Source organism: Mobula hypostoma, chromosome 8 (genome assembly GCF_963921235.1).
Source record: "Mobula hypostoma chromosome 8, sMobHyp1.1, whole genome shotgun sequence".
Lineage (NCBI taxonomy): Eukaryota > Metazoa > Chordata > Chondrichthyes > Myliobatiformes > Myliobatidae > Mobula > Mobula hypostoma.
The window spans coordinates 29,145,130-29,172,066 of NC_086104.1; the positions used below are offsets into that span (position 1 = coordinate 29,145,130).

The window sequence follows — 26,937 nt, forward strand, 5'->3', positions numbered from 1 at the left end:
AAGACTGTTGCCTCAGGGAAAGAAAAATGAAACAGTTTCACTGATGCGTGAAGCTTTATCGTATGTAAATTTGACATGTTCATTATTTGTAGGTTTGATAAATTACTAGAACTGGTATGTAGAGCGATAAGCTATTGATCTGCAGATGCAAGTTTAAATTCCACCATAAAAATGTGGAAATTAGATTCAAATATATAAAAAGTGAATATCTGTGATAATAACCTTGAAGCTGCTGGAATGTAGCCTGGACTGACACCAGCCTACTGCCCTCTACTGTGCCTATTGTCTTGTTTATTATTTATTGTAATGCCTGCACTGTTTTGTGCACTTAGTGCAGTCCTGGGTAGGTCTGTAGTCCAGTGTAGTTTTTGTGTTGTTTTACGTAGTTCAGTGTAGTTTTTGTATTGTTTCATGCAGCACCATGGCCCTGAAAAACGTCTCGTTTTTACTGTGAACTGTACCAGCAGTTATGGTCAAAATGACAGTAAAAAGTGACAACTTGAAAAGACATCTGGTACACAAATGTTCTTCAGGGGAAGAATTGTTTTTTCTTTTGTGATTTTTGAGAGCCATAGAAACATGATTGTTTCCTAACTGTCCTCCCAGATGTTGTAAGCCTCTCAATTGAAGGTTGTTTTGGGATGGAGTAGACCTCATGTAAGATTCAGCACTTTGGATATTTATGTGGTGCCATACTAGAGAGAGGCAGGGTAGAGATGATTCCGTACTTCTTCCTTTAAATGTCAGCATGTACAACAGCAGATGGAATGAAGTCAGAGTTGTTTATTTTCATATGCACAGGTACAATGAAAATCTTACTTATAAATCATGTAAGAAGCATTCACAAGAAAAATATAAAGATAAATGAAATATCTTTACAAGAAAGGAACAATTAAGTCAAAAGTCCCTTTTCATGCACATTGGTCAAAGTGGTCATAGTGTTGCTGAATTCTAGTGATTAAGGTTAGAACATGGAACACAAGAATATTATAACACAGTACTGGTCTTTTGGCCCATGATGTTGTGCTGGCTTTTTAACCTACACAAGGATCACTCTTGCTCTTCTCTCCTACATAACCTATTTTTCTGTCATTCAGGTACATATCCAAGAGTTAGATGTCCCTAATGTATCTGCCACAAGCACCACCGCACCCACCACTCTCTGTGTAAAGAACTTACCTCTGACCTCCCCCGTATATTTTCCTCCGGTGATCTTAAAATTATGCCCCCTTGTAATAGTTATTTCCGCCCTAGGAAAAACTCTCTCTCTGGCTATCCTCTCTTCCTATGCCTCTTATCATCTAGCACACTTCTATCAAATCACGTCTCACTCTCTTTTGCTCCAAAGAGAAAAGTCCTAGCTCACTCCATAAGACAGGCCCTCTAGTCCAGGCTGCATCCTGGTAAATCCCCTCTGCACCCTCTCTAAAGCTTCCACATCCTTCTTGTGATGAGGCAACCAGAACTGAACACTATATTCAAAGTGTGGTCTAACCAGGGTTTCATTGAGCTGGAACGTTACCTCATGGCTTTTGAATTCAATCCTCTGACTAATGAAGGTGAACATACCATATGCTTTCTTAACAGCCCTATCAATTTGTGCGGCAACTTTGCGGGATCTATGGACGTGAAGCCTAAGATCCCTCTGTTTCTCCACACAACCAAGAATCCTGGCATTAACTCTGTATTCTGCCTTCAAATTAGACATTGCAAAGTGAATCACTTCGCACTTTTCTATGTTGAACTCCATCTGCCACTTCTTAGCCCAGCTCTGCATCCTGTCAGTGGCCAATTGCAATTTACAGCAACCATCTACACAATGAATCAGAATCAGGTTTATTATCACTGGCATGTGACGTGAAATTTATTAACTTAGCAGCAACAGTTCAATGCAATACATAATCTAGAGGAGATATAAAAACAATAATAAATAAGTAAATCAATTACAGTACAAGTATATTGAATAGATTAAAAAACATGCAAAAACAGAAATATTGAAAATTAAATAAGTGGGGTGGTGTCTAAGGATTCAATGTCCATTTAGGCATCAGATGGCAGAGGGGAAGAAGCTGTTCCTGAATCACTGACTGTGTGCCTTCAGGCTTCTGTAACTCCTACCCGATGATAACAGTGAGAAAAGGGCATGCCCTGGGTGCTGGAAGTCCTTAATAATGGACACTGTCTTTCTAAGACACCACTCCATGAAGATGTCCTGGGTACTTTGTAGGCTGGTACCCAAGATGGAGCTGACTTGATTTACAACCATCTGCAGCTTCTTTCGGTCCTGTGCAGTAGCCCCTCCATACCAGACAGTGATGCAGCCTGTCAGAATGTTCTCTTTGGTACAGCTATAGAAGTTTTTGAGTGTATTTGTTGACATGCCAAATCTCTTCAAACTCCTAATAAAGTACAGCCGCTGTCTTGCCTTCGTTATAACTACATCGATATGTGGGACCAGGTTAGATCCTCAGAGATCTTGACACCCAGGAACTTGAAACTGATCACTGTCTCCACTTCCAGTCCCTCTGAGGATTGGTATGTGCTCTTTCATCTTACCCTTCCTGAAGCCCACAATCAGCTCTTTCATCTTACTGATGTTGATTGCTAGGTTGTTGCTGCAGCACCACTCCACTAGTTAGCATATCTCACTCCTGTACACCCTCTCGTCACACCTGAGATTCTACCAACAATGGTTGTATTGTCAGCAAGTTTATAGATGGTATTTGAGCTATGCCTGGCCACACAATGCCACCAACTTTCGTATCATCTGCAAACTTACTAACCTATCCTTTCACTTCCTCATCCAAGAAATTTATAACATTTATTTATTTATTAAAACTAAATTAATAAGGATTGGGCTGATTGGTTCAAGAACTGAATAGCTGAAGGAATTAGTTGTTCTTGAACCTGGTGTGTGGGATTTCAAGTTTCTGTACCTCCTGCCCAATGGTGGCTGCAAGAAGACGACGTGGATGGTGAGGATCATTGATAGATGTTGCCTTCTTGGGGCAGTGCCTCCTAATGATGGGGGAGAGTTCTGCCCATTATGTATTGAGCAGAGTCACCAGCTCTCTGCAGTTTCCTGGGTTCCTGCACATTTGAATTGCCGTACCAGACAATAATGCAACCAGTTAGTCACGGAAACTAAGAGGCCTGTCAATGTTTGAGAAAAGTAAGTTCACCTTTGCTGAGGTAGCTATGCTGCCCATTCTGTGTGGGTTACTGAGAGAAGTGCATATGGAAGATGCAGTTGAGCATAGTCTGTCATTTCTGCAATAGTGGCACCAAAGTATTACATCCTTTTTCAAAAAAGGGACTTTTGGGACAGATCCAGCAAAAATACTGTTCTTCCATGGAAGTTTTTGCAATGTATTACCGAGGGGGAAATAATGGCCTCAAGAAAATTAAGAATTGACAGATTTTTTTGGAGTGGCAGCACTGTTTAAGACAAATATGTTTTTAATAGGTCAGCCTTGGTGTCAAGGACTGGGGTACTTGGATTTTAATTGATTGGTGAAAGATAAGAGTGATGGGAATTAAATCATTTTACAAAACAATTGATTTACTTTAAATCAAAATAGAGAATTCTCATCCTGTAGATTATGTTGCCATTATATTACAACTCAACAACTCCATTGTAAGGAGTCTTGTACATCCTCCTTCTGAAATGCATTGGTTTTCTTTGGGTCCTCCGGTTTTCTCCTACGGTCCAAAGATATATTGGGTTGGTTAATAAGGCATTGTAAATAGTCTTGTGATTAGGTTAGGGTTAATCGGGGTTGTTGGGTGTGTCTGGGTGGTGTGGCTCGAAGGGTCGGAAGAGCCTACTCTGCACTGTATCACTAAATAAATAAATAGTCTGCTACCAGACCATTCGGAAATCCTCATGTTTTAGTATATGACCCATCATGTGACATTTCCATTTCCAATTCCATTTGCCAAGTTCCCTTCCACTCTTCAGGTCTCTGGTTCCTGCATTCACTGAGTGTTTGGCGGAGCTCCGGTTCTCATGGGTTTTTCCTCCCACCGGGATCACAGTTCTCCTACTTTCTGGCCACTGGCCAGAAAGTGAATTAACTAATTAAAAAGAGCTCACCATGTTGCATGGAATGGTTCTTAACATTGGTATATGGGACTTCGTTGACCGTTATAATGTGCTTCTACACATATCTTTTCCTTTCTCCCCCCAGTAAAATTTTACTTTGATCAGAAGTGCAGTGAAGTCATCCCTTACTGTTGGTTCAACTTCAAATAGTTGCTGAGTCATGAGATATTTTTATTGGTTATCACTAGTGCTTCCGAATTTTTTCTCAAGCGATCAGGATTAGATTGTTGTTGGACACTCAGCCACATAGATATGAGCAATATCTCCCCTTACAGTGCTTCTGAAAATACAGTCTAATATTTAGCTGTAAAGAATGTATAAACTGTATTCTCCTCTATGCTCCATGAGAGCTCTCCCCCCACCCCCAGATTTTTCCCTATATTGATTATTAGTCCTGGTCTAATATTTATTTTCTTTAATTTTGTTTTGTTTCACAAATGGAAGCATTTTCTCCACATCTACTCCAATAGATTCTTTAGCATGGAACTTCTAAGTGTACTGATCTAGCTTTTCTGTCTTTCCTGGTGGATATGAAAAGAGTCTTCTGATGTTACCCATTTTAGTATGAAGATCAAACAGTTTTTAAATAAGGTCTGAGGATCGATATGTACAAATTTAACTTTTAAATTTCTGTCCTCTAAAAAATAAATCCCAACACTTGGTCATGTTAACCTCTATTCGCTAATTTAACCCCTTACTTCCAAGAAGTACGTTATTACTTTCTTTGAAAGTGGTCTGACATCAGACACGTAATGTCAATCTTTCTGCTGAGTCATCCTTTAACTTTTGCATCTTATTTCTCTCTCTTACTTGAGTATCGTTTGCAAATTTTGAAATTATTATGAGTTCACAGCCTTTATTTTTCTATATAAAATGTGAATGTTTGTGATCCTGGCGCCAGTTTTTAGTGGAGGACTACTTCACTACCTGAGTAAATATTCTGGATCCTTGAGCTGTTTTCTATTTTGTAACTAGGTTTCTATTATGAATTTTAATATGTATGATTTTTCACTATTTAGAGAACTGCCTGCTGGTTGCTGATGGAGTAACAGTCTTTCCCGGTGCTCCTAGTTTACTTCCTTTTTTGTTTCCAACCATTTGAAATATTACTATTAAGTGTGTTATTATCTTACTATGTCTACCAAAGCAGCTTTGGATTCTATTACGGGCTTACTTCAAAAGCTGTCTACGTACTCGCAAAAGCTTACCGTGGAGTTTCATCAGTTTAAAAAAGAAACGTCGGCCGATTCACAACAAATCAGCTTTGAAGTTAAACAAATAGGTACAAAACTGGATGTTATTCAAGAAACTTTAATCGAGCATGATAAGAGGATAAAAGAGCATGGAGAGATTATAACGATACTGGATAAGAAAACTAATGATTTGCAAAAGCTGTATGAAAAACAATCCAAGTCCAATGGAAAACTGAGACAGAAGATTATTGATTTGGAAAATAGAAGTAGGAGAAACAACTTACGAATCTTGGGACATAAAGAGTTAACAGAAGGAGATAATCCTAAGGAATTCTTTGCAAACCTTCTGATGGAATTATTCTCTGATATTATACAGTCTCTACGTGTTCACAGATCGCCTATTTATAGATTGACTTCAGAATCAAGACCAAGATCGGTCATTATATGCTTTCATGAATTTCAAACAAAGGACCTTTTGATTCATGAATCCTGTCGGAAGGGTATGAGTGACTACAAGGGTCAGAAGATTTGTATTGTTGAAGATTTCTCATCGGAAGTTATGGAAGAATATGCTAAGTTTAAAAAAGTTATGGCGGAACATTATAGCAAAAACTTCAAACCTTCTCTTTGCTATCCGGCTCGGCTGAGAATTACAATGCAAGATGGCTTAAAGAAATGGTTTCTTACGAACGAAAAGGCTCAGGAATTTTTAGACTTAGAAATACAACTGTTTAATATTTTTCAGTATGAATAATTGCTTCTTTGGTAGAATTGTACAAGCTTACTTTTTTACTGCATTTTGCTTTGTCTTGGTTGGAACAGTAATCAACCTTGAATTCTTTGGAGCGGTTCCAGCAGGCTTTTCTGGGGGAGATGATATTAGTGGGAGTAGGCATCAGCTGCCTTTTGGCCGATTTTCTGTCTTTGGGAGGAGGGAGCGGGATGGGGAGTTCTCTTTTCTTGAAGCTGACTTGGAAATTTAGTCAACTGTGTTGCCTAGTTACCATATCTCAAGGTTTGGGTTTAATATACATTCTTCTGATTGTTACTTTAACCTTTCTTATAAATAGTTTTAAAATGGATTAAAGTATTAATTTACATAGTTTTAATGTGAAAGTGCTAAATCACCCTGTGAAAAGAAATAAGATTTTTGCCTATATTAAAAAACTTACAGTACCAGTTGTTTGTCTTCAAGAAATTCGTGTACGTAAGTGTGACAATTCACGCCTTTTTAATCAATGGAGAGAGTCCCATTTCCATTCTTCGTTTCAGGCCAAAGCCAGAGGCGTTTTGATCCTTATAGATAATAAAGTTTCCTTTGTTCAACATAAAGTAATTTCTGATACTAATGGGCATTTTGTTATAGTATCAGGGAAGCTAGATAACAAATTAATGGTATTTGCCTATGTGTATGCTCCAAACATAGATGACCCAAGCCTCTTTGAGCATTTTTTTTCCATTTTTGCCAGATCTGAGTCTGTACTCATTGGTGATGGGAGGAGATTTTAATTGTTGTTTAGATCCAGCTTTAGATCGTTCATCTTCTAAACTAGTGATGCCAAATAAATCAGATGTGTGTATTAAATTTTTTCTCATGAAATGTGGTATGGTTCATGTTTGGCGTTTTTTTTCATACAGTAGACAGGGAATATTTGTTTTTCTCTCATGTCCATCATACATATTCCAGGATTGATTACTTTTTTATTGATAGCCAAATGATTCTGTTTATTGAATCCTGTGAATATAGAGAGAATGTTGTCTCAGATCATGCTCCTGTGCTCTTATCTTTAAATCTCCCTGGCCTTCTTCAAACAAACAGGCTTTGGCATTTTAATCTAACTTTGTTATCTGCTAAAGATTTTTTAAAGTTTATGGAGAGACAAATTACTCTTTTTTTTTGAAGAGAATATAGATTAGAGGAGACTTCTAGTCTTATTAGATGGGATGCCTTTAAGGCATATACTAGAGGACAAATTATTTCTTATACTGTAAGTATTAAGAAAAAAGCTAATAAAGAGAGAAGTGATTTAGCTAACCAGTTGAAACAATTAGACCAACAGTATGCCTTGGTCCAAATCCTGCTTTATATAAAAGGTGTATTGAAATTAAAACTAAATATGATCTCCTTTTAATTTATCCAGTTGAAACTCAACTCCTAAAAGATAAAAGTCAATTTTATATTCATGGAGACAAACCAGGTAAATTATTGGCTAATCGAATTAAAACCTTTATAGCTAAACAGCAGATTAAAGAAATACGTAAAGCTAACGATAATAGGACAACTGATCATTTAGAAATAAATGATACTTTTAGAGAATTTTATTCTAGACCCTATAGCTCTGACTCTCCTAAAGATAACACTGTAATGAACAATTTTTTAGACCAATTAAACATTCCCATGATTTCTGTTGACAACAGAAAGCAGTTGGAACAACCTATTTCTTTTGACGAAATTGTCGAGGCTGTGCGCTCATTGCACTCGAGAAAAGCTCCGGGTCCAGATGGATTTTCTGGAGAGTTTTATAAGACCGTTTCCTCACTGCTTATACTTCATTTATGTTCAGTTTTTTCGGATTCATTTAAGTTGGGCAGGCTGCCTCAATCTTTCTATGAGGCTTCCATTTCGCTTATCCTCAAAGAATAAGGATCCAGTTGAATGCTCTTCCTATAGACCAATTTCTTTACTGACTGTTGATACTAATATTGTATCTAAATTCTGGCCTGCAGGATTGAAAATATTTTACTATCTGTCATTTCTGATAATCCCAGACTGGATTTATCAAAAACCAATATTCTCATTTTAATATTCGTTGTTTATTAAATGTTATCTATACTCCTTCTAAGGAGATATCGGAATGTATGGTATCCCTAGACGCTGAGAAGGCTTTTGACAGAGTTGAATGGAATTATTTATTTAAAATTTTGGAAAAATTCAATTTTGGACCTGATTTCATTCAATGGATGAAATTACTTTACTCCACTAGGTTATTACTAATTTTCAGAACTCCAAACCATTTAAGCTTCAACGTGGCACCAGACAAGGCTGTCCGTTGAGTCCTTTGCTTTTTGTTCTGGCTTTAGAACTCTTAGCTATAGCCTTTCGAAAATCTAATGATATCACTGGTATTCTAAGGAGAGGCACTATCCACAAAGTTTCGCTTTATGCTGATAATCTATTGCTCTTTATTTCTAATGTCGAGACTTCGTTATCCCATGCGCTTTCTTTACTCTCCTGTTTTAGCCAGTTCTCAGGCTATAAACTGAATTTACATAAGAGTAAACTTTTTCCTTTGAATAATTGGATATCAACTACTTCTAACCTTCCTTTTAAAATTGTAAGAAACCAGTTTACTTGGGTATAACAATTACTAAAAATTGTAAGTGCTTATTTAAAGAAAATTTTCTTACCCTATTGAATTATGTAAAAAGGACACTATCAAATTGGTCACCTCTTTCGTTATCATTGATTGGTCGAATTAATTCTATTAAACTGAATATTTTACCTAAATTTATGTATCTTTTTCAGGCTTTATCTGCTTTTATCCCTAAATCTTCTTTTGATTCTCTTGATTCTATTATTCTATATATGGAAAAATAAGCGTTCTAGACTAAACAAAATTCATCTTCAGAAAGCTAAAAAGAATGGAGGGCTAGCTTTACCAAACTTTAGGTTTTATTATTGGGCAGTTAATATACATGTCTTACATTTTGGTTATATTAATTGTGAGGATTGTCGGATGTGGGTTCCTTTAGAAGCCAACTCTGTTAATAAATTTTCTATTATTTCTCTTCTTGGATCCTCACTTCCTTTATCCCTGAGTAAGTTAACTGACAATTTGGTAGTTAAACATACTATGAGAATTTGGGTACAATTCTGAAAATACTTTGGCTTATTGAGATTTTCTCTTTCAAGTCACATTTTTTCTAAGTTTTAAAAAAATCTTCTATGATAGATGTGGCTTTTAAAGAATGGGATAGATTAGGTATTAAATGCTTCCACGACTTGTTTGTGGAGGGAAGTCTCCTTTCGTTTGAGCAACTGTCAACTAAATATAGCTTACCCAAAACTCACTTTCTTCGATACCTACAAATAAGAGACTTTTTACGGTTTCAAACATGTACATTTTTTAAAAGTCCTGATAAGAATCTACCAGATGTAATTTTTAATTTGAAACCTTTTTATAATGGATCTATATCTAATATTTATAATATGTTGCTGGGAATGAGAACTATTCCTTTAGATAAAATTAAAAATCTTTGGGAACAAGACTTGCAGACTTCAATTTCTGAGGAAACTTGGAATGAAATTTTTAACACAGTTAATTGTTATACCCAAGTAGCACAGATGATGGCTAATAATATACTTTTTTTTTTCTTTTTTCTTCTTTACTAATCAGCTTTGGTCTTGGTAGTGATTTAGATTTTTTTCCGTATAATAAATTTACTATATTTCAATGTTATCAATTAATCAATTTGTATGAATATAGAGTAAAGAGTTTGTATGTGCGATTCAGTATAATGTATTTGATGTATTTCTTTTTTCTTGAACTTTGTATTCTCCTATGTAGAAAATTAATAGAAATATTGGAAAAGAAACAGAGACATCCCAATCACCATGTGATGACAAAATGCCTTCTCTACATCTGATTGCTATTCTAACTTGTTCTGTTCTTGTAATGTAATTCTACATAGGGAGTAATTGGCCTCTTGGAAGGATTTATAGACTGTCATATGGAAAACTGTATGGTAGTCTTCAATTGGATTGTAAACTTTTTATTCTTCCTTCAAATGACATGTTTGCCCAGTTGAGATAAACTAATTGTAAACTAAAAGTGTGTTTTCCCTGCTGAAGGCATCTCGGCCTGAAATGTCGACTGCACTCTTTGCCGTAGATGCTGCCTAGCCTGCTGAGTTCCTCCAGCATTTCGTGTGTATTGCTTGGATTTCCAGCATCTGCACATTTTTTCTTGTTATTGTATTTTTTCTGTCTGCTTTCCATCTTCTCCAAAACATTTTTATCTCCAAGCATTGTTTATACAGATGAACATTGTGTACCAACTTGTGCCCTTTTAGGTATGGGCTTTATTTTAAATAAATCCCCTGATAGTTTACAAATTCAACTAATACCAACTGAATGTTCCCTCTATTGCTATCTTTATTTGCAGGCAAATTTATTATCTCTTCAAAATATGTTAGGGCTTGGCCTGATCAGTAATGGCATTGAACAGAATTGGGTTACTGTTGTCGCATATACTGAGATAGAGTGAAAAGCATGTTGCATACCGTTCATACACACCGGATCATTACATAGTGCATTTAAGTAAAACAAGGTAAAACAATAACAGAATGCTGAATAAAGTGTAAAAGAAAATGCAATGCCAGTAAACAATAAATTACAAGATTGCGGTGAGTTAGATTGTGAGATCAAGGGTCCACCTTATCATACTAGGGAACCATTCAGTAGTCTTACAACCGTGGGGAAGAAGCTATCCTTAGGTGTTTTCAGCTTTTGTATCTTATGCCCAGTGGTAAAGGGAAGAACAGAGGATATCTGGGATGGGTGAGGTCTTGGATTTTGCTGTTTGCTTTATTGAGGCAGCAAGAAATATAGATAGAGTCACAAGCTTGAGCTTTTCAACTATGAAACAAAACAATAGCCAAAACAACATTTACAGAGCCACCTGAAATTCCATTGACCTTATATTGATAAGGACTCAGAACCAATGTGCTTTATCACTTCCTTGCAACAGACACAAAATGCTGGAGGAGTCATTTATTTTTCTCCAGTCCTGATGAAAGGTCACAGCCCCAAACATCAATGTACCCTTTTCCATAGATGTTGCTTGTCCTGCTGAGTTCCTCCAGTATTTTGTGTGCGTTGCTTGGACTTGCAGCATCTGTAGATTTTCTCCTGTTCTTATAACTTCCTTGCTGGCTTCAAAATCCGAATTCCTATTTCTCATTAAGGATCCGTATTCAAACTGGGAACGCAAGAAATCAAGTAAATTTTAAATTGCAGAGACAGGGAGGAGTGAAGATGGAATGTTTGTGACAGGCTGAGACCATATTTGTCAAGGCACTACTCTAAATACTGATAGATAGACACAGAAGAGGAAAAATATTGAATTTGGAAAGTAAATATATAGCCATATTTAATGAGGAGAAAGAATCTAGTTAGCTTAAATTTTTTAAACTTGTAGATGCTGCTTCCGTGCTTTCTTTATTGTTTAGATTGTATTGTAGTAACTTTAGCAAAGTTAAATATTATGCTGGAATTCTAAGAGAAAGCCGCTGGAGGATTGAAGAGAATGATGTAGAATATAGCTGACTCCTTTCTCAGAAGGGAAAGAGCCACAACTGCTTAGTTGCTAAATTTAATATTCAGGTTAAAGAAGAATTGCTGTTATCTAAGTTTCCACTGAAGAAATGTGAAACAATTGATTTGGAAAACAATTTTTATCGTGTTTATTTTCAGATTAGTGGGCCACGCATGGATATGACACTTGCTGAACTGCAGGAAATGGCAGCACGGCAACAACAACAGATTGATTCCCAACAGCAACTGTTGGCTACGAAGGTATTCATCAATAGACATTTTGAAGCCTTGTGAGACTGATACCAAAAGACAAATACCAAATCTGATTTCATTTTATTTTATTCTGTGGCAAATTAACTGGTCATTTGATATCTTCCTGAAATAACAGAACACTTTTTCACTTTTCAAATACAGTCAAACTCTGATAACTTGCTACCCTTGGGACTTTAAAGCTGCTAGACACCAGGTTTTTCTGAACTATTACTATTGCTCTTATCAATATCTCAAACTATTTATTAGCTGTCACACAGTATATAACACATTTTACAGTGAACCAGTTGAATTCAAAGAGTGCACCAGGACAAAATCTTCTGAGTTTAAAGGAGATAGTGGAAATGGGAGGCCTCTGACTTTAAAAGTAGTGTGGTAAATAGGTCCCAATGAGTTGAAAAGAAGTGCTGGTAGAAGCATAAATTCACCAGGTTCTGTTTCCACAGTCCTTTAAACTCAGAAGTTTGTGAAAACAGCACCCATGTTAGTAAGATGTTAGGGATTTCAGCACAATCAGATAGTAGATCAGTGGATTATGTTGTCTTTAGATATACGCATTTATTGGTTTATTTTCATGTGAAGGATGTCTCACTTCATCAAAAACATTTCCTTCTCATACTGTTCTGAGCCAAATTGTGATTATAATTAAGTTTGTTCCATTGACCTTCAATAGCTAAGTGCCCTGATGACACACGATTTCTATGTCTTTGTTTTTAGTAAAAGTATTTTCTTATGTTTTTTTAAACTTATTTGATCACTTCTGAGTACTCCATCTTTAGTTTCCTGATTTTTCTGTTTTGGTCCTCTGCTTAATATTTGTGCACCCTGTGTCTTCTCCCCTCAATTATAAAGTCATAGAGTAATACAGCATGGAAATGGGAATTTCAGGCCAACTCATCCATGCTAACCATGGTGCTCACCAAGCTCGTTCCATTTGGATCATATCTCTCTAACCATCTCCTATCCATGTACTTATCCAAATGGATTTTGAATGTCAACCACTTTTTTAACAGCTCATTCTATATACACACCATCTTCTGCCTAACTAACAAGAAACAGAGGTCCCAGCACCAGCCTCTGTGGCACACCACTAGTGACAGGCCTCCCCTCTAAGAACCAACCTTGAGCCAACAATCTCTGCTTCCTACCACTGTGCCAATTATGAATCCATTTGGCTATGTCTTTCTGGATCCCATGCGATCTAACCTTCCAGTTCAGTATGCCATGTGGGATCTTGGCAGAGGCCTTGCTAAAGTACATATAGACAACATCTACTACTTCACCCTTTTCGATCCTCATGGTTACATTTTCAAAATGTCACACGTCTTCCCATGCACAAAACACTGTGAACTCTCCCTAATTAGACCTTATCTGTCCAAATGTTGACAGATCCTATCCCTCAGAATCCCTTCCAGTAGCTTACCCTCTGCTGATGTCAAACTTGCTGATCTGTGGTTCCTGGTTTGTCTTTGCTGCCCTTGTTAAATAATGGTACAATATTAGCCCTTCGTCTTCTGGAACTGAGTTCCAGGGCTGAATTGGCTGGCACGAGAGGGCATAGTTTTAAAGTGCTTGGAAGTAGCTACAGAGGAGATATTGGGGTAAGTTTTTTACTTAGAGAGTGGTGAGTGCATGGAATAGGCTGTCAGTGGCGGTGGTGGAGGTGGAAACGATGGGATCTTTTAAGAGACTCCTGGATGGCTACATGGAGCTTAGAAAAATAGAGGGCTATAGGTAAAGCCTAGGTAGTTCTAAGGTAGGGACATGTTTGGCACAGCTTTGTAGGCCGAAGGGCTTGTATTGTGCTGTATGTTTTCCATGTTTCTATGTTTCTAACTTCACCTGTGCCTAAAAATAAAGCAAATATCTCAGCAGGGGCCTCTGCAGTTTCTTTCCTTGCTTCCTTTAAGATCCAAAGATGCACTTTGTTAGGCCATAAGTATTTATCCAACATAATGCACTTTAAGGCTGGCAGTACCTCCTCCCTGGTAACTTGTGTATGATCCAAAACCCTTTGGATCTCACTTCCCTTATTTCTTTAGCATCCTTCATTTTCTCCAGTAAAACTTAAGAAAAAGTGTTTAAAATATTGTCCATCTGTTGTGGCTCAACACTTTATCTAGAGGTATCTTTAAATGCTTTTTGACTTTTAGCTTCTCTGTTTTTAAAATTGTTAAGGTTTCATAGAGCCATGAGAGGTAAATTGTACTGTTGATTAGTCTGGGTAGCCTCCAACCTGATGGCATGAACATCAATTTCTTGAATTTCCGGCAAACACGCTCCCCCCCCACCCCTTCACCATTCCCATCTCCCCCGCTCACTTTATCTCCTTACTTGCCCATCATTCCCCTTAGCATTCCCTATCCCCTTTTCCCTCTCTCACCTTATCTCCATCGCCTCCCTCTGGTGCTCCTCTCCCTTTTCTTTCTTCCATGGCCTTCGGTCCTCTCCTCTCAGATTCCCCCTTCTCCAGCCCTGTACCTCTTTCACCAATCAACTTCCCAGCTCTTTCCTTCCCCGCCTCCCCACTTCCCAGTTTCACCTATCACCTTGTGTTTCCTCCCCTCTCCCCACCTTACTCTGACCCCTCATGTTTTTTTTCCTCCAGTCTTGATGAATGGTCTTGGCTGAAATGTTGACTGTACTCTTTTCTTTGCACATGCTCTACATACATAACATATTGTGTTTTCGTTATAATAAGGTCATTTTCAGGAGTATTTGTGATATCAAAAATGTCTTGCTAATGTTGCAACAGCCACAATACGTTTTTTATACACACACACACACACACACACACACACACACACACACACACACACACACACACACACTTGAAGTCAGAAGTTTACATACACCTTAACCAAATACATTTAAACTCCGTTTTTCCACAATTCCTGACATTTAATCCTAGAAAACATTCCCTGTCTTAGGTCGGTCAGGATCACTACTTTATTTCAAGAATGTGAAATGTCAGAATAGTAGTAGAGAGAATGATTTATTTCGGCTTTTATTTCTTTCATCACTTTCCCAGTGGGTCAGAAGTTTACATACACTTTGTTAGTATTTGATAGCATTGCCTTTAAATTATTTAACTTGGGTCAAACATTTTGGGTAGCCTTCCACAAGCTTTTCACAGTAAGTTGCTGGAATTTTGTTCCATTCCTCCAGACAGAACTGGTGTAACTGAGTGAGGTTTGTAGGCCTCCTTGCTCGCACATGCTTTTTCAGTTCTGCCCACAAATTTTCTATTGGATTGAGGTCAGGGCTTTGAGATGGCCACTCCAATATCTTGACTTTGTTGTCCTTAAGCAATTTTGCCACAACTTTGGAGGTATGCTTGGGGCCATTGTCCATTTGGAAGACCCATTTGCGACCAAGCTTTAACTTCCTGGCTGATGTCTTGAGATGTTCCTTCAATATATCCACATAATCTTCCTTCCTCATGATGCCATCTATTTTGTTAAGTGCACCAGTCCCTCCTGCAGCAAAGCACCCCCACAACATGATGCTCCCACCCCCATGCTTCACGGTTGGGATGGTGTTCTTCGGCTAGCAAGCATCACCCTTTTTCCTCCAGACATAACTATGGTCATTATGGCCAAACAGTTCAATTTTTGTTTCATCAGACCAGAGAACATTTCTCCAAAAAGTAAGATCTTTGTCCCCATGTGCACTTGCAAACTGTAGTCTGGCTTTTTTTATGGTGGTTTTGGAGCAGTGGCTTCTTCCTTGAAGAGCAGCCTTTCAGGTTGTGTTGATATAGGACTCATTTTACTGTGGATATAGGTACTTGTCTACCTGTTTCCTCCAGCATCTTCACAAGGTCCTTTGCTGTTGTTCTGTGATTGATTTGCACTTTTCGCGCCAAACCTGACTCAGTTACACCAGTTCTGTCTAGAGGAATGGAACAAAATTCCAGCAACTTACTGTGGGAAGCTTGTGGAAGGCTACCAAATACTAACAAGGTGTATGTAAACTTCTGACCCACTGGGAAAGTGATGAAAGAAATAAAAGCTGAAATAAATAATTCTCTCTACTATTATTCTGACATTTCACATTCTTAAAATAAAATAATGATCCTAACTGACCTAAGACAGTGAATGTTTTCTAGGATTAAATGTCAGGAATTGTGAAAAACTGAGTTTAAATGTATTTGGCTAAGGTGTATGTAAACTTCTGATTCAACTGTATATCTCAAAGGCTGAGCATGACTCCACTTATTAAGAAAGCCTATGAGCTCTACTTTGGGTGCAAAATTGGCGACCAAGACAAAACCTGGACTCCTTACACTTGTTGCATTCCCATTTAGCCATCTTCCCTGCAAATCTTGGCACTGTTCACGACGAGCATGGTGAAAGGTTTCACCACGTCATTGCAATCATGGAGAAAGAGTATCACGGTAACTGGAATCCATCAATGCTGGCTTGTTATTGTGGAACACTTAAGCAATTAAGCTCAGAAATGGAGTACAAATGAAAAATCATTAACAAAATATTTTTAGCTTAGTTGAACTATTGCAAAGCATCAGCACATTATGCGATTAAACGCATTACCGTCGGCCCTCCTTATCCACAAGTTCCGCATACGCGAATTCAACCAACCGCGAATTGAGGAAACCCGGAAGTGCTCTTCCAGCACTTGTTGTTCGAGCATGTACAGACTTTTTTTCTTGTCATTATTCCCTAAACAATGCAGTATACCAACTATTTTACATGGCACTTACATTGTATGAGATATTATAAGTAATCTAGAGATGATTTAAGGTATACGGGAGGATGTGCATAGGTTATCGTGGATCGGGATCGAAAAAAAATGGAAGTTCTATTACGAAGTAAGTCAGAACAGGTACATCTGGTATTATTTAGCGTCAGTTAGTCAAATGTTTGTCTTAGTATATAGTATATATTTTAGCTTTCTGTGCATATAAAACACTTAAGAAACATATATTTCCGCGCCAGGCTTGGGAGTGGAAGTTCCCGAGTTTGATCCAGTGACAGACCGCTCCTGAGCGTGCTCTCCATCCGTGCCGGGTTGATGTGGAGGATCATAAACCCAAAACCCAGTAATTAAACCACTGCGTTGCTTAGTAATAATTGTAACTTTCATTGGGGCAGGGCCTTTCTCACTTTATCCTTTAAAATTGTTCCAGTCGTTGACCAACTGCAGCCTAACGCTTTTCCAATGACCGATGGCGTTTCACCTCTTTCCGATCGCTTTATTATTTCCACTTTATTTTCGATCGTGATTATTTTCGTGAACAGAAACACTGCGGATTCAGAGCTCCGCCGCCGGGTCCTAATGTCCACAGCACTGAGATAGGTTAAATAAGGTCTGGGGTTCTGCTGGGTCCTAAGGTCCACCTCATTGAGGCAGGTTGAATAAGGGACTTGAGCATCCGTGTTTTTTGGTATCTGCGAGGGGTCCCGAAACCAATCCCTCGCGGATAAGGAGCGGCCGACTGTATATTCAATAAAAGGTAATTTTTTTCTCCAAATTCCTACGTGATACAAGTAGTCTGAAAGTAAATTTGTGTTCAGCTTCAAGTGGTCTATCATAACCACATAAAAACTTTGAGGAAGCAACAATTCTGGAAAAATATTATTGTCCAGTGTAACCTTCAAACATAAATTGTTTCAGCCTCTCATCTACAAAGTAGGACTCAGTTTTGAAGTTATCTTACACTAGTTAGGTAGCTGTATAAAGTCTTGGGAAGCGACTGAGGGGAACACTTGGGAGAGGAGTCCAACAAGTTTACTGGAAATAAAAATTGAGTTTTTGTTAACCTCGGAAGAATCCACACAAGTTTAGCAGTGAGAGCAGCACCTCTCCGGTTATTAGTTCCTCTTGCTTTTGTGTTTTGCTTTGAATGCATTTTGTACTGGGAAATGAATGCAGCACATAACCAAGATCTATCATTATAAATTGAAGATATGTTACTATTTTATGTTTCTTTAATCATGTCAATTTTCTCCTTTCCTAAAGATACTGACTCTTGTATAATTCTATTGCTGATTGATACTATGTGGTAACAGGGTCACGTGATGGTGAAAAATACTACTTTGGCATGGTAATTGGTTTGACCTGCCCCTCTCTTGATTTTTATAGTTGGCAGACGTCGCAATTCTAGTCATTTAATACCTTTCCTAATAAATATATAAAGACCCTACAAATAGGCTAGCCAGTTTAATGTGGACTAGTTAATCAACCTATGACTTGGCTTCATTGAATGACATTGTATTTAATTAATACTGGACCTAGAAGCTTTTTTCTAAAAAGGCAAAGAAGAAGTTTTTTTTTAAATTAATTGTTTCTGTTTTATACAGCAATAAACTGTTTGTCATTTCCTGGAATAATTTGGGGGGAGAAAAGAGGGAAATTGAACACGTAAGATTGGCTGTAACATGCACAAAATGCTGGAGGAACTCAGCAGGTCAGGCATCATCTATAGACAAGAGTAAACAGTTGACATTTCAGTAAACAGTCAACATTTTCCCGAAATGTCAACTGTTTACTCTTTTCCATAGGTTGCTTCACCATTTTGAGTTGCTTTGGATTTCCAACATCTGCAGGTTTTCTCGTTTTTGTGACATAAGATTGGCTGACTGATGTAATTAGGTTTTTTTTCCCTCCCTGATGAAGAAGCTAAGTTTTGACACATCTGATAAGAATTTTTTGAGATGTGGCAAGTAGAGTAGGTGTACGGTTATCTTGCTTAAGAAAAGAAGTACTTGGCTTAGAAATAGTGCAGCGAAGATTTATTTTATTACAAAAGGAAGAAATATAGCATGTGCTGGAAATGTGAAATTAAACTGTTAACGGAGGTTTAACTCTACATTTCATAATGTTTTCTTTTTGCATATGAGCATTATAAATCTGATATTTACGTTCTTTTCATACAAATGTTTAGGAGCAGCATCTGAGATACTTGAAGCAGCAGGACCATCGTGACCAACAGTTAGCAGAACAGGAGAAGCTGAAAAAGCTTCGCGAGATCGCAGAAAGTCAAGAGGCCAAATTGAAGAATGTACGGACACTTAAAGGACAGGTGGAACAAAAACGACTAAGCAATGGGAGACTGGGTGAGTCATATCTGTCAAAAGCACTACTGGAGGGACTTGCACTCGAGAATGTGAATTGTAAAACTGAAATGATGCTTACTCTTCAGCTGTTTGCCGATGGGCACAGACATGGAAGAATGGAACATGGGATAGAACAGAAGAGTTGGATATCTTTCCCAAAGAATGAATAATTTTTGACTATCTACTTTCAAATCCCTTTCATTTGATTTTCAATGTGCAAATGGTGGAGCAAGGAAGGCTAATCTGAAGTGTATTAAAGTAGTTATATCAAAAAGTATAAGGGGTTCCACGTGAGATAAGACATTGATTCTGGTGATGTTGCGAAAATGGTTATCACATAGCTTAATATGAGCATCATTGTTGTCAGGTGACTTGAGAGCCTCAAGGTCAGTTTAGATTCCACATGACATTGATATTGCGAAAATGTTGTTTCAGTTTCACACAGTTCACAGACAGAAGAATCTGGAGCTTTAGTTTCGGGGCCCAGGCTTCTGATATTGATCAAAACCAATGCACAAACCTCTCCAATGTTCAGGTGAAAAAATATTCCACTTCCCACTCCTGGATGGCAGTTTGGAGACAATGTAGAAATATAAGAAGATGGTAGAGATGGATATGTAAATAAGTTGACTCATTTTGCAGTATGTCATTGGGGCACAGTATGCATACGAGAAATACAAAAGATCAAGGATAGGCTCTTGGTGACACTTGAGGTAACAAAGCAGTAACTGGAAGAGAAGCCACAGCTGGGCTTCAAAAACAATTGGATAGATAATAGTGGAACTTCTCAATTTCATTTTTTTTCCCTCTAACATATTGCTTACAAAGCTACCTCTTTTGCCAAGCTTATGGTCACCTGTTCTAATATATTCTTCTGTGAATCACATTATCCTATTGAGTTCCTGCATAATCAAGGTGCTATTTCAATGTAATTTGTTGTTGATGAGTATAATGTTGTTCAATGAATCAACATTTTCATCTGTTCAAAGTTTAATGCTCTGAATTAAATAACTTAATTAAATCTGTTACTCATTGCAAGTCTATAACACATATTCTTTTAAGCATTGCACCCACCTCCTCACTGCACTTCTAATATTCTCAAAGGCAGAATGTTACCTGTGGAACATTTCCAGGATGTGCTCCAGCACTGTTCAACCCTAGTCACTGTCTTTGTTATTTCACTGTTTTTAATAAACCTATAACTTTATGTAATCCAAGTCACCATATTCACTACTGTCTCTCACATTTCCTTATAGTATTGAAGTCAGTGGGATTATTTGTAGTATGAAAGGGTGACAAAATTGAAAAGGAACCCTTAGGAGACAGTGATCATGTTATGAAACAGTTCATCCTGCAATTTGACAGGGAGAAGCTAAAGTCAGATGTATCAGTATTACAGTGGAGTGAAAGGAATTACAGAGGCCTTGGAGAAGAGCTGGCCAAAGTTGATTGTCAGGAGACACTAACAGGAATGCTGGTAGAACAGTAATGGCTGGAGTTTCTGGGAGCAACTTAAAAAGTGCAGGATATATACATCCCAATGAAGAAGTAGTATTCTAAAGGCAGGATGACACAATGATGGCTGACAAAGGAAGTCAAAGCCAACATAAAAGGAAAAGAAAGGGCTATTAAGAGAGCAAAAATTAGTGGCAAGTTGACGAATTGGGAAGTTAAAACTGGCATAAGAAGGGAAATGATGAAATGTGAAGGTAAGCTAGCCAATAATAAAGGATACCAAACATTTTTTCGGATATATAAAGAGTGAAAAAGAGGAGAGAGTAGATATTGGACTGCAGGAAAATGACACTGGAGAGGTGGTAATGGGGGACAAGGAAATGGCAGACGAACTGAATAAGTATTTTGCATCAGTCTTCACTGTGGAAGACTTCAGCAGAATTCTCGGAAGTTGAAGAGTTCAGGTGTGAATGCAGTTGCTGTTAGGGAGAAGGTACTTGAGAAACTGAAAGGTCTGAAGGTAAATTAGTCATATGAACCAGATTAAATACATCCCAGGATTATGAAAGAGGAAACTGAAGAGATTGTGGAGGCATTGGTAATTTGTGGCCAAGTTTGTGGACAATATGAAGGTGGGTGGAGGGGCAGGAAGTGTTGCAGAAGGAGGAGGGCTGCAGAGGATTTAGACAGATTAGGAGAATGGGGTTAAGAGAAGTGGCAGATGGAATATAGTGTCAGGAAGTGTATGGTCATGCACTTTGGTAGAAGGATTAAAAGCATAGACTGTTTTTATAAACTGGAGAGAAAATCCAAAAATCTATATTGCAAAGGAGTCCCTTTGCAGGATTCACGAAAGATTATTTTGCAGGTTGAGTCAGTGGTGAGAAAGGCAAGTGTAATGTTAGCATTCATGTTGAGAGGGCCAGAATATAACAGCAAGCATGTAGTGTTGAGGCTTTATAAGGCACTGGTAAGGCCTCACTTGGAATATTGCGAGCAGTTTTGGGCCCCATATTTAAGAAAGGGTGTACAAATATTGAAGATGGTTCAGAAGAGATTTACAAGAATGATTCCGACAATGAAAGGCTTATCATATGTGGACTGATTGATGGCTCTGGGTCTTTTTAGATTATGAAGACATGCAGTCCTCTTTTATTGTCATTTAGTAATGCATGAATTAAGAAATGATACAATATTTCCTCCGGTGTGATATCACAAAACACAGGACAGACCAAGACTGAAAAAACAGACAAAACCTATAGTTACAACAGTGCAACAATACCATAACTTGATGAAGAACAGTCTATGAGCACAGTAAAAAGTTCAAAGTCTCTCAAATGTCCCACATCTCACGCAGACGGGAGAAGGAAGAAAAACTCTCCCTGCCATGCCCAACCACAGTCCGACTGAGTCGTCTGAAAACTTCGAGTCTCCGATCAGCTCTCTGACACCGAGTACCGAGCACCATCTCTATCTGAGCGATTCGACCTCAATCTCGGTCGCCAATAGCAGGCAAAGCTGGGGATTTTGAGGCCTTCCCTCCGGAAGATTCACGACAGCAGCGAACGGGCGTTTCAGAAATTTCTCCAGATGTTCCTCTGTGCTTTCACGTCTGTCTCCATCAAATCGGAATTGCCCACAGCCCCTATTTAACAGATACAAAATCATTTTTCATTTTAAATCTTTTTATTAATTATTATTGAAAATCAACAGCAGAGAAAAATACATCAAAATAATCAAGATAACATATCCATATGTAGAGTAAAGGTTAAACTATCAACCAGGCTGAACAGTATACCAATAATAATCAAAAAACAAAGTATTAAAGCTTTTTTTTATGGAAAAAAAGGAAAGAAAGAAAAAAAGAACCCCTACTAACTAAAACAGAGAAAACCCCTGATAATTTAAAAAAAAAGGGGGAAAAAGAAACCATTTGGAGCACAAACCCGGAGCTATGCGCCATACAAGCTTCCATTTAAAAAAAGACATCAAACCGCCAACCAAATTCATATAACCAAGCATCAGAAAAGGACCATCTTAATTAACTCAAGTCAAATGATAATAACAGGCAAAAGAACCCCACTTTTTCTCAAAGTCGAAATTAGGATCAAAAGTTTGACTTCTAATTTTTTCCAAATGAAGACATAACATCACCTGAGAGAACCATTGTATCAAAGTGGGAGCAGAGACATCTTTCCATTTTAACAAAATAGCCCTTCTAGCCAATAATGTGACAAATGCAATTACATATTGGTCAGATATAGAAACACTGTGAATATGTTGAGGAATTATACCAAACAAAACTGTCAATTTATTAGGTTGTAAATTGATTCTTTAAAGCTTTAGAGATTGTAGAAAAAATAGATTTCCAAAATTGTTTCAATACAGAACACGACCAAAACATATGTGTCAATGTAGCTATCTCAGTTTTGCATCTATCACACTGACTATTTACATTAGGAAATATTTTAGACAATCTCTCCTTCATCAAATAATAACGATGTACAATTTTAAATTGAATTAGAGAATGACTGGCACAAATTGAAGAAGAGTTGACTAGCTTCAAAATTCGCAACCAATCCTCTGTTATCAAGGTCATATTAAGCTCTCTTTCCCAATCTTGCTTAATCTTAAGTAAAGGATAATTGTCCTGTTGTAATAGTAAATTATAAATTTTCCCAATAAAACCTTTCACTAAAGGGTTCATTTTTAAAATAATATCTAACAGGTCAGAATCTTGTATATATGGAAAACTACTTAAATATTCTTGTAAAAAAATGTCTGACCTGTAGATATTGCAAAAATGTGAATATGAGAGAGAGTATTTAGTTACTAATTTCTCAAGGGACATCAGTCGACCTTCTTGAAACAAGTCCATAAAGGAAAAAATTCCTTTATTCCTCCAAAGAGAAAAGGTAGGATCATTAAATTAAGGTTTAAATAAACAGTTTCGATAAATTAAACTAAGAAGGTTAAATTTTTTAAGATTAAAAAACTTATGAAACTGATACCAAATTTGTAATGATTGATTAATCATAGGATTTATATTTAAAATAGAAATTTTGGCTAATTGTACAGGTAAAGGAGCTCCTAATAACGAAGTTAAATGAAATTGTTTCACAGTTTTCAATTCCAAATCAACCCAAGATGGTCGTTCCTTTTTATCGGTCCAATATAACCAAGAACATGCATAACGTATATTAACCGCCCAATAGTACATTCTTAAATTAGGCAAAGTAAGACCTCCATCCTTTTTTAACTTTTGTAAATGACATTTTCCAATTCTTGGTCTTTTATTATTCCAAACATAAGATGAAATAATAGAGTCAACTTGATCAAAAAACTTCGTAGTTAGAAAAACAGGAATGTTTTGAAATACATATAAAAATTTTGGTAAAATCATCATTTTAACCGGGTGAATTCGACCTACCAACGAAAGTGTAAGTGGATTCCATCTAGAAAAAAATTGCTTCATAAAATCCACTAAGGGAACTAAATTAGTTCTATAGAGGTCTCCATAATTTTTAGTAATGGTAATACCTAAATATTTAAAAGAATCCATAACTTTTAGAGGAATGTTATCATATATAGAAGTGGAATCATTTAAAGGAAATAATTCACTTTTATACAGGTTTAATTTATATCTTGAAAACAATCCAAATTCATTTAATAATTTCAATAAGCTAGGAATAGATTCTTCGGGATTTGAAATATAAACCAAAAGATCATCCGCATAAAGGGAGATCTTATGAATAGTCCCATTTATAGAAATTCCTTGAATATTTTTAGCTTCACGAAGTGCAATAGCCAGGGGTTCCAACATCAAGTTAAATAACAGAGGGCTTAACAGACATCCTTGTCTCGTACCCCGAGAAAGTTGGAAAAAGGGGGATCTATAATTATTAGTGATAACAGTGGCAATAGAGCTTTTATGTATCAATTTGATCCATTTATTAAAATTAGTACCAAAGCCAAATTTCTCTAAAACCTTAAATAGATATTTCCATTCAACTCTATCAAATGCCTTTTCAGCATCTAGAGAAACAACACATCGGGGAGTCTTAGAGAGGGATGAGTATATAATAATTAACAATCTCCGAGTAGTAGAAAAAGAATAACGGCCTTTTATAAAACCCATTTGATCCTGAGAAATAGTTTTAGCTAGTATATTCTCCATCCGATTAGCCATTATTTTTGAAAGAATTTAATAATGAAATAGGTCTATATGAAGCACAATCAATAGGATCTTTATCTTTCTTAAGGATTAAAGAAATAGAAGCTTCATAAAATGTGGAAGGTAACTCTCCTAACAGAAAAGAATCTTTAAGCATTTCCAGCATATAAGGAGTAAGCAAATGTTCAAATTTTTTATAAAATCCTACAGTAAAACCATCCAATCCAGGATCTTTACCAGATTGCATTGAGAGAATAGCTTTCTGAATTTCTCTTTCGGTAAGAGGAGCATCAAGAATTTGCTGATCTTCAACAGATTATTCTAGGAAAGTAAGTCTTTTGTGAAAAGGCATACATATTAGAAATCTCTTACTAACTCTTCCTTCAGTTAGTCCTGACGAAGGGGTCTCGGCCTAAAACGTCGACTGTACCTCTTCCTAGAGATGCTGCCTGGCCTGCTGTGTTCACCAGCAACTTTGATGTGTGTTACATATTAGAAGGGTCAGCTGGAAACTGAGATTTATAGAGTTCACTGTAATAGTCTTGAAAAATTTTATTAATATCTTCATAATTACAAGCTAAACTACCGTCTCTCTTACGAATTTTTAAAATTTGTCCTTTAGTTCTAACTGCTTTAAGTTGAGATACTAATAGCTTGTTACTTTTATCTCCAAATGTATAAAATTGACTTTTTAATTTAAGCAAATTTCTTTCAATAGGATAAGTTAATAGTAAATTATATTGTGATTGAAGTTCGACCCTTTGTTTAAATAAATCAACATTAGGAGCATAAGTATTATCTAGATCTTTAATTAGTTTGGAAATTCTATCTAATTCTATTTTTGTCTGTTTCTTGATTTTAGCCAAATAAGATATTATCTGACCTCACAAATATGCTTTGAGTGTATCCCACATAATCAATTTTGAAACATCTCCCGTATTATTAAAAAGAAAGAAATCTTTTATCTGAATCTCTAAAAAAATTTAACAAAGTCCGAACTTTGTAATAAATTTTCTGGAAAGCACCAAGGCAAGTTACTAACATCATTTAACTCAAAAGTTAAACTTAAAGGCGCATGATCCGAGACTGCAATAGCATCATATTCACATTTCTGGACTTTGGACAAAAATTGGAAATCAGCTATAAAATAATCAATTCTCAAATATTTATTAGGAACATGTGAATAAAAAGAATAATCTCTGTCATTAGGATGTAAATTTCTCCAGATTTCTATGAAACCATAATCAGTTAAAAAGGAATTAATGAGTGTTGCTGAACAACTCCGAGGCTGCTGATTGGTTGAACTTTTGTTAATCAAAGGGTTGAAGCAACAGTTGAAGTCACCTCCCATCAGCAGCATATATTCATTTAAGCCTGGTAATAAACCAAATACATTTTTAAAAAAAGAAGGATCATCTACATTAGGTCCGTATAGATTAACCAGGACAATTTTTCTATTACAAATAGTTACTTTAATAATTAAAAATCTACCATTATTATCTGAAACAATGTCTTCTTGAATAAATAAAATATTAGATTTAATAAAAATAGATACTCCCTTTGTTTTATTTTGACAAGTAGCATGGTATTGAAGGCCCTTCCATGTTTTAAAAAATCTTTTTTGATCGCCCGATCTGATATGCGTTTCTTGAGCAAAAATTATATCGGGCTGGAATCGATTAATAACTTTAAGTGTCTTCCTTCGCTTAATAGGGTGATTCCAGCCACGTACATTCCAACTAATAATGTTCATCTGTTTAAGTACCGTTGAATATTATTCTGAACACGACAATACATGCATACCATCGTGGGCTAATCAAAGATGGCGGTGATGAATATAACCAAATAGAAAACGCACATGCTCCGGAACTCCATAATGGGGAAAAAATACAAAAAGTGTGTGAGAAAAAAAAATCCCACAATAAACCCCAAAATACAAAAATACCCCCAAACATCCCACCAACCCCAAGGAAGAAAATCTGGCGAAAGAAAGAAAAAGCTGGAACGCATCCCCAAGAAAAGAGACATAAGAACGGAGTTCCGCGTGCCGCTCAGTTTAAATAATGATTAAAAGTTTTTTCTCCAAATTCCCCCCTCCCCTTACAAAGAAAATACGTAATCTTAAGATAAAAAAGCCCAGCAAAGAAAAAAATGTTTATACTTAATCAATGAAAATAAGCTAAGGGTATGCAATGACAGTCTCCAAGGATGCCAAAACAATACTATTAACCCAAACAGTTTAATCTGTAAAGAGAGAAAAGCAGCACCATTATTCTTTAACTTACTACCTTATTTAACAAAAGAATTAAAGCTAATTATTTATTACTAAACACTCCATAAAATAA

At 36.8% G+C, this 26,937-nt stretch overlaps 1 protein-coding gene across 2 annotated transcripts in view; it reads left to right on the forward strand.

Moving 5' to 3' along the window:
• LOC134350430 (apoptosis-stimulating of p53 protein 2-like) overlaps positions 1-26,937 on the forward strand; it is a 107,938-nt gene that overhangs the window by 39,193 nt on the left and 41,808 nt on the right. For both annotated transcript variants that reach the window (XM_063055616.1, XM_063055617.1), the window contains 2 exons: positions 11,774-11,875; positions 18,792-18,963. In XM_063055616.1, the coding sequence (XP_062911686.1) occupies positions 11,774-11,875; positions 18,792-18,963 (274 nt within the window). The remainder of the gene's footprint in view (positions 1-11,773; positions 11,876-18,791; positions 18,964-26,937) is intronic.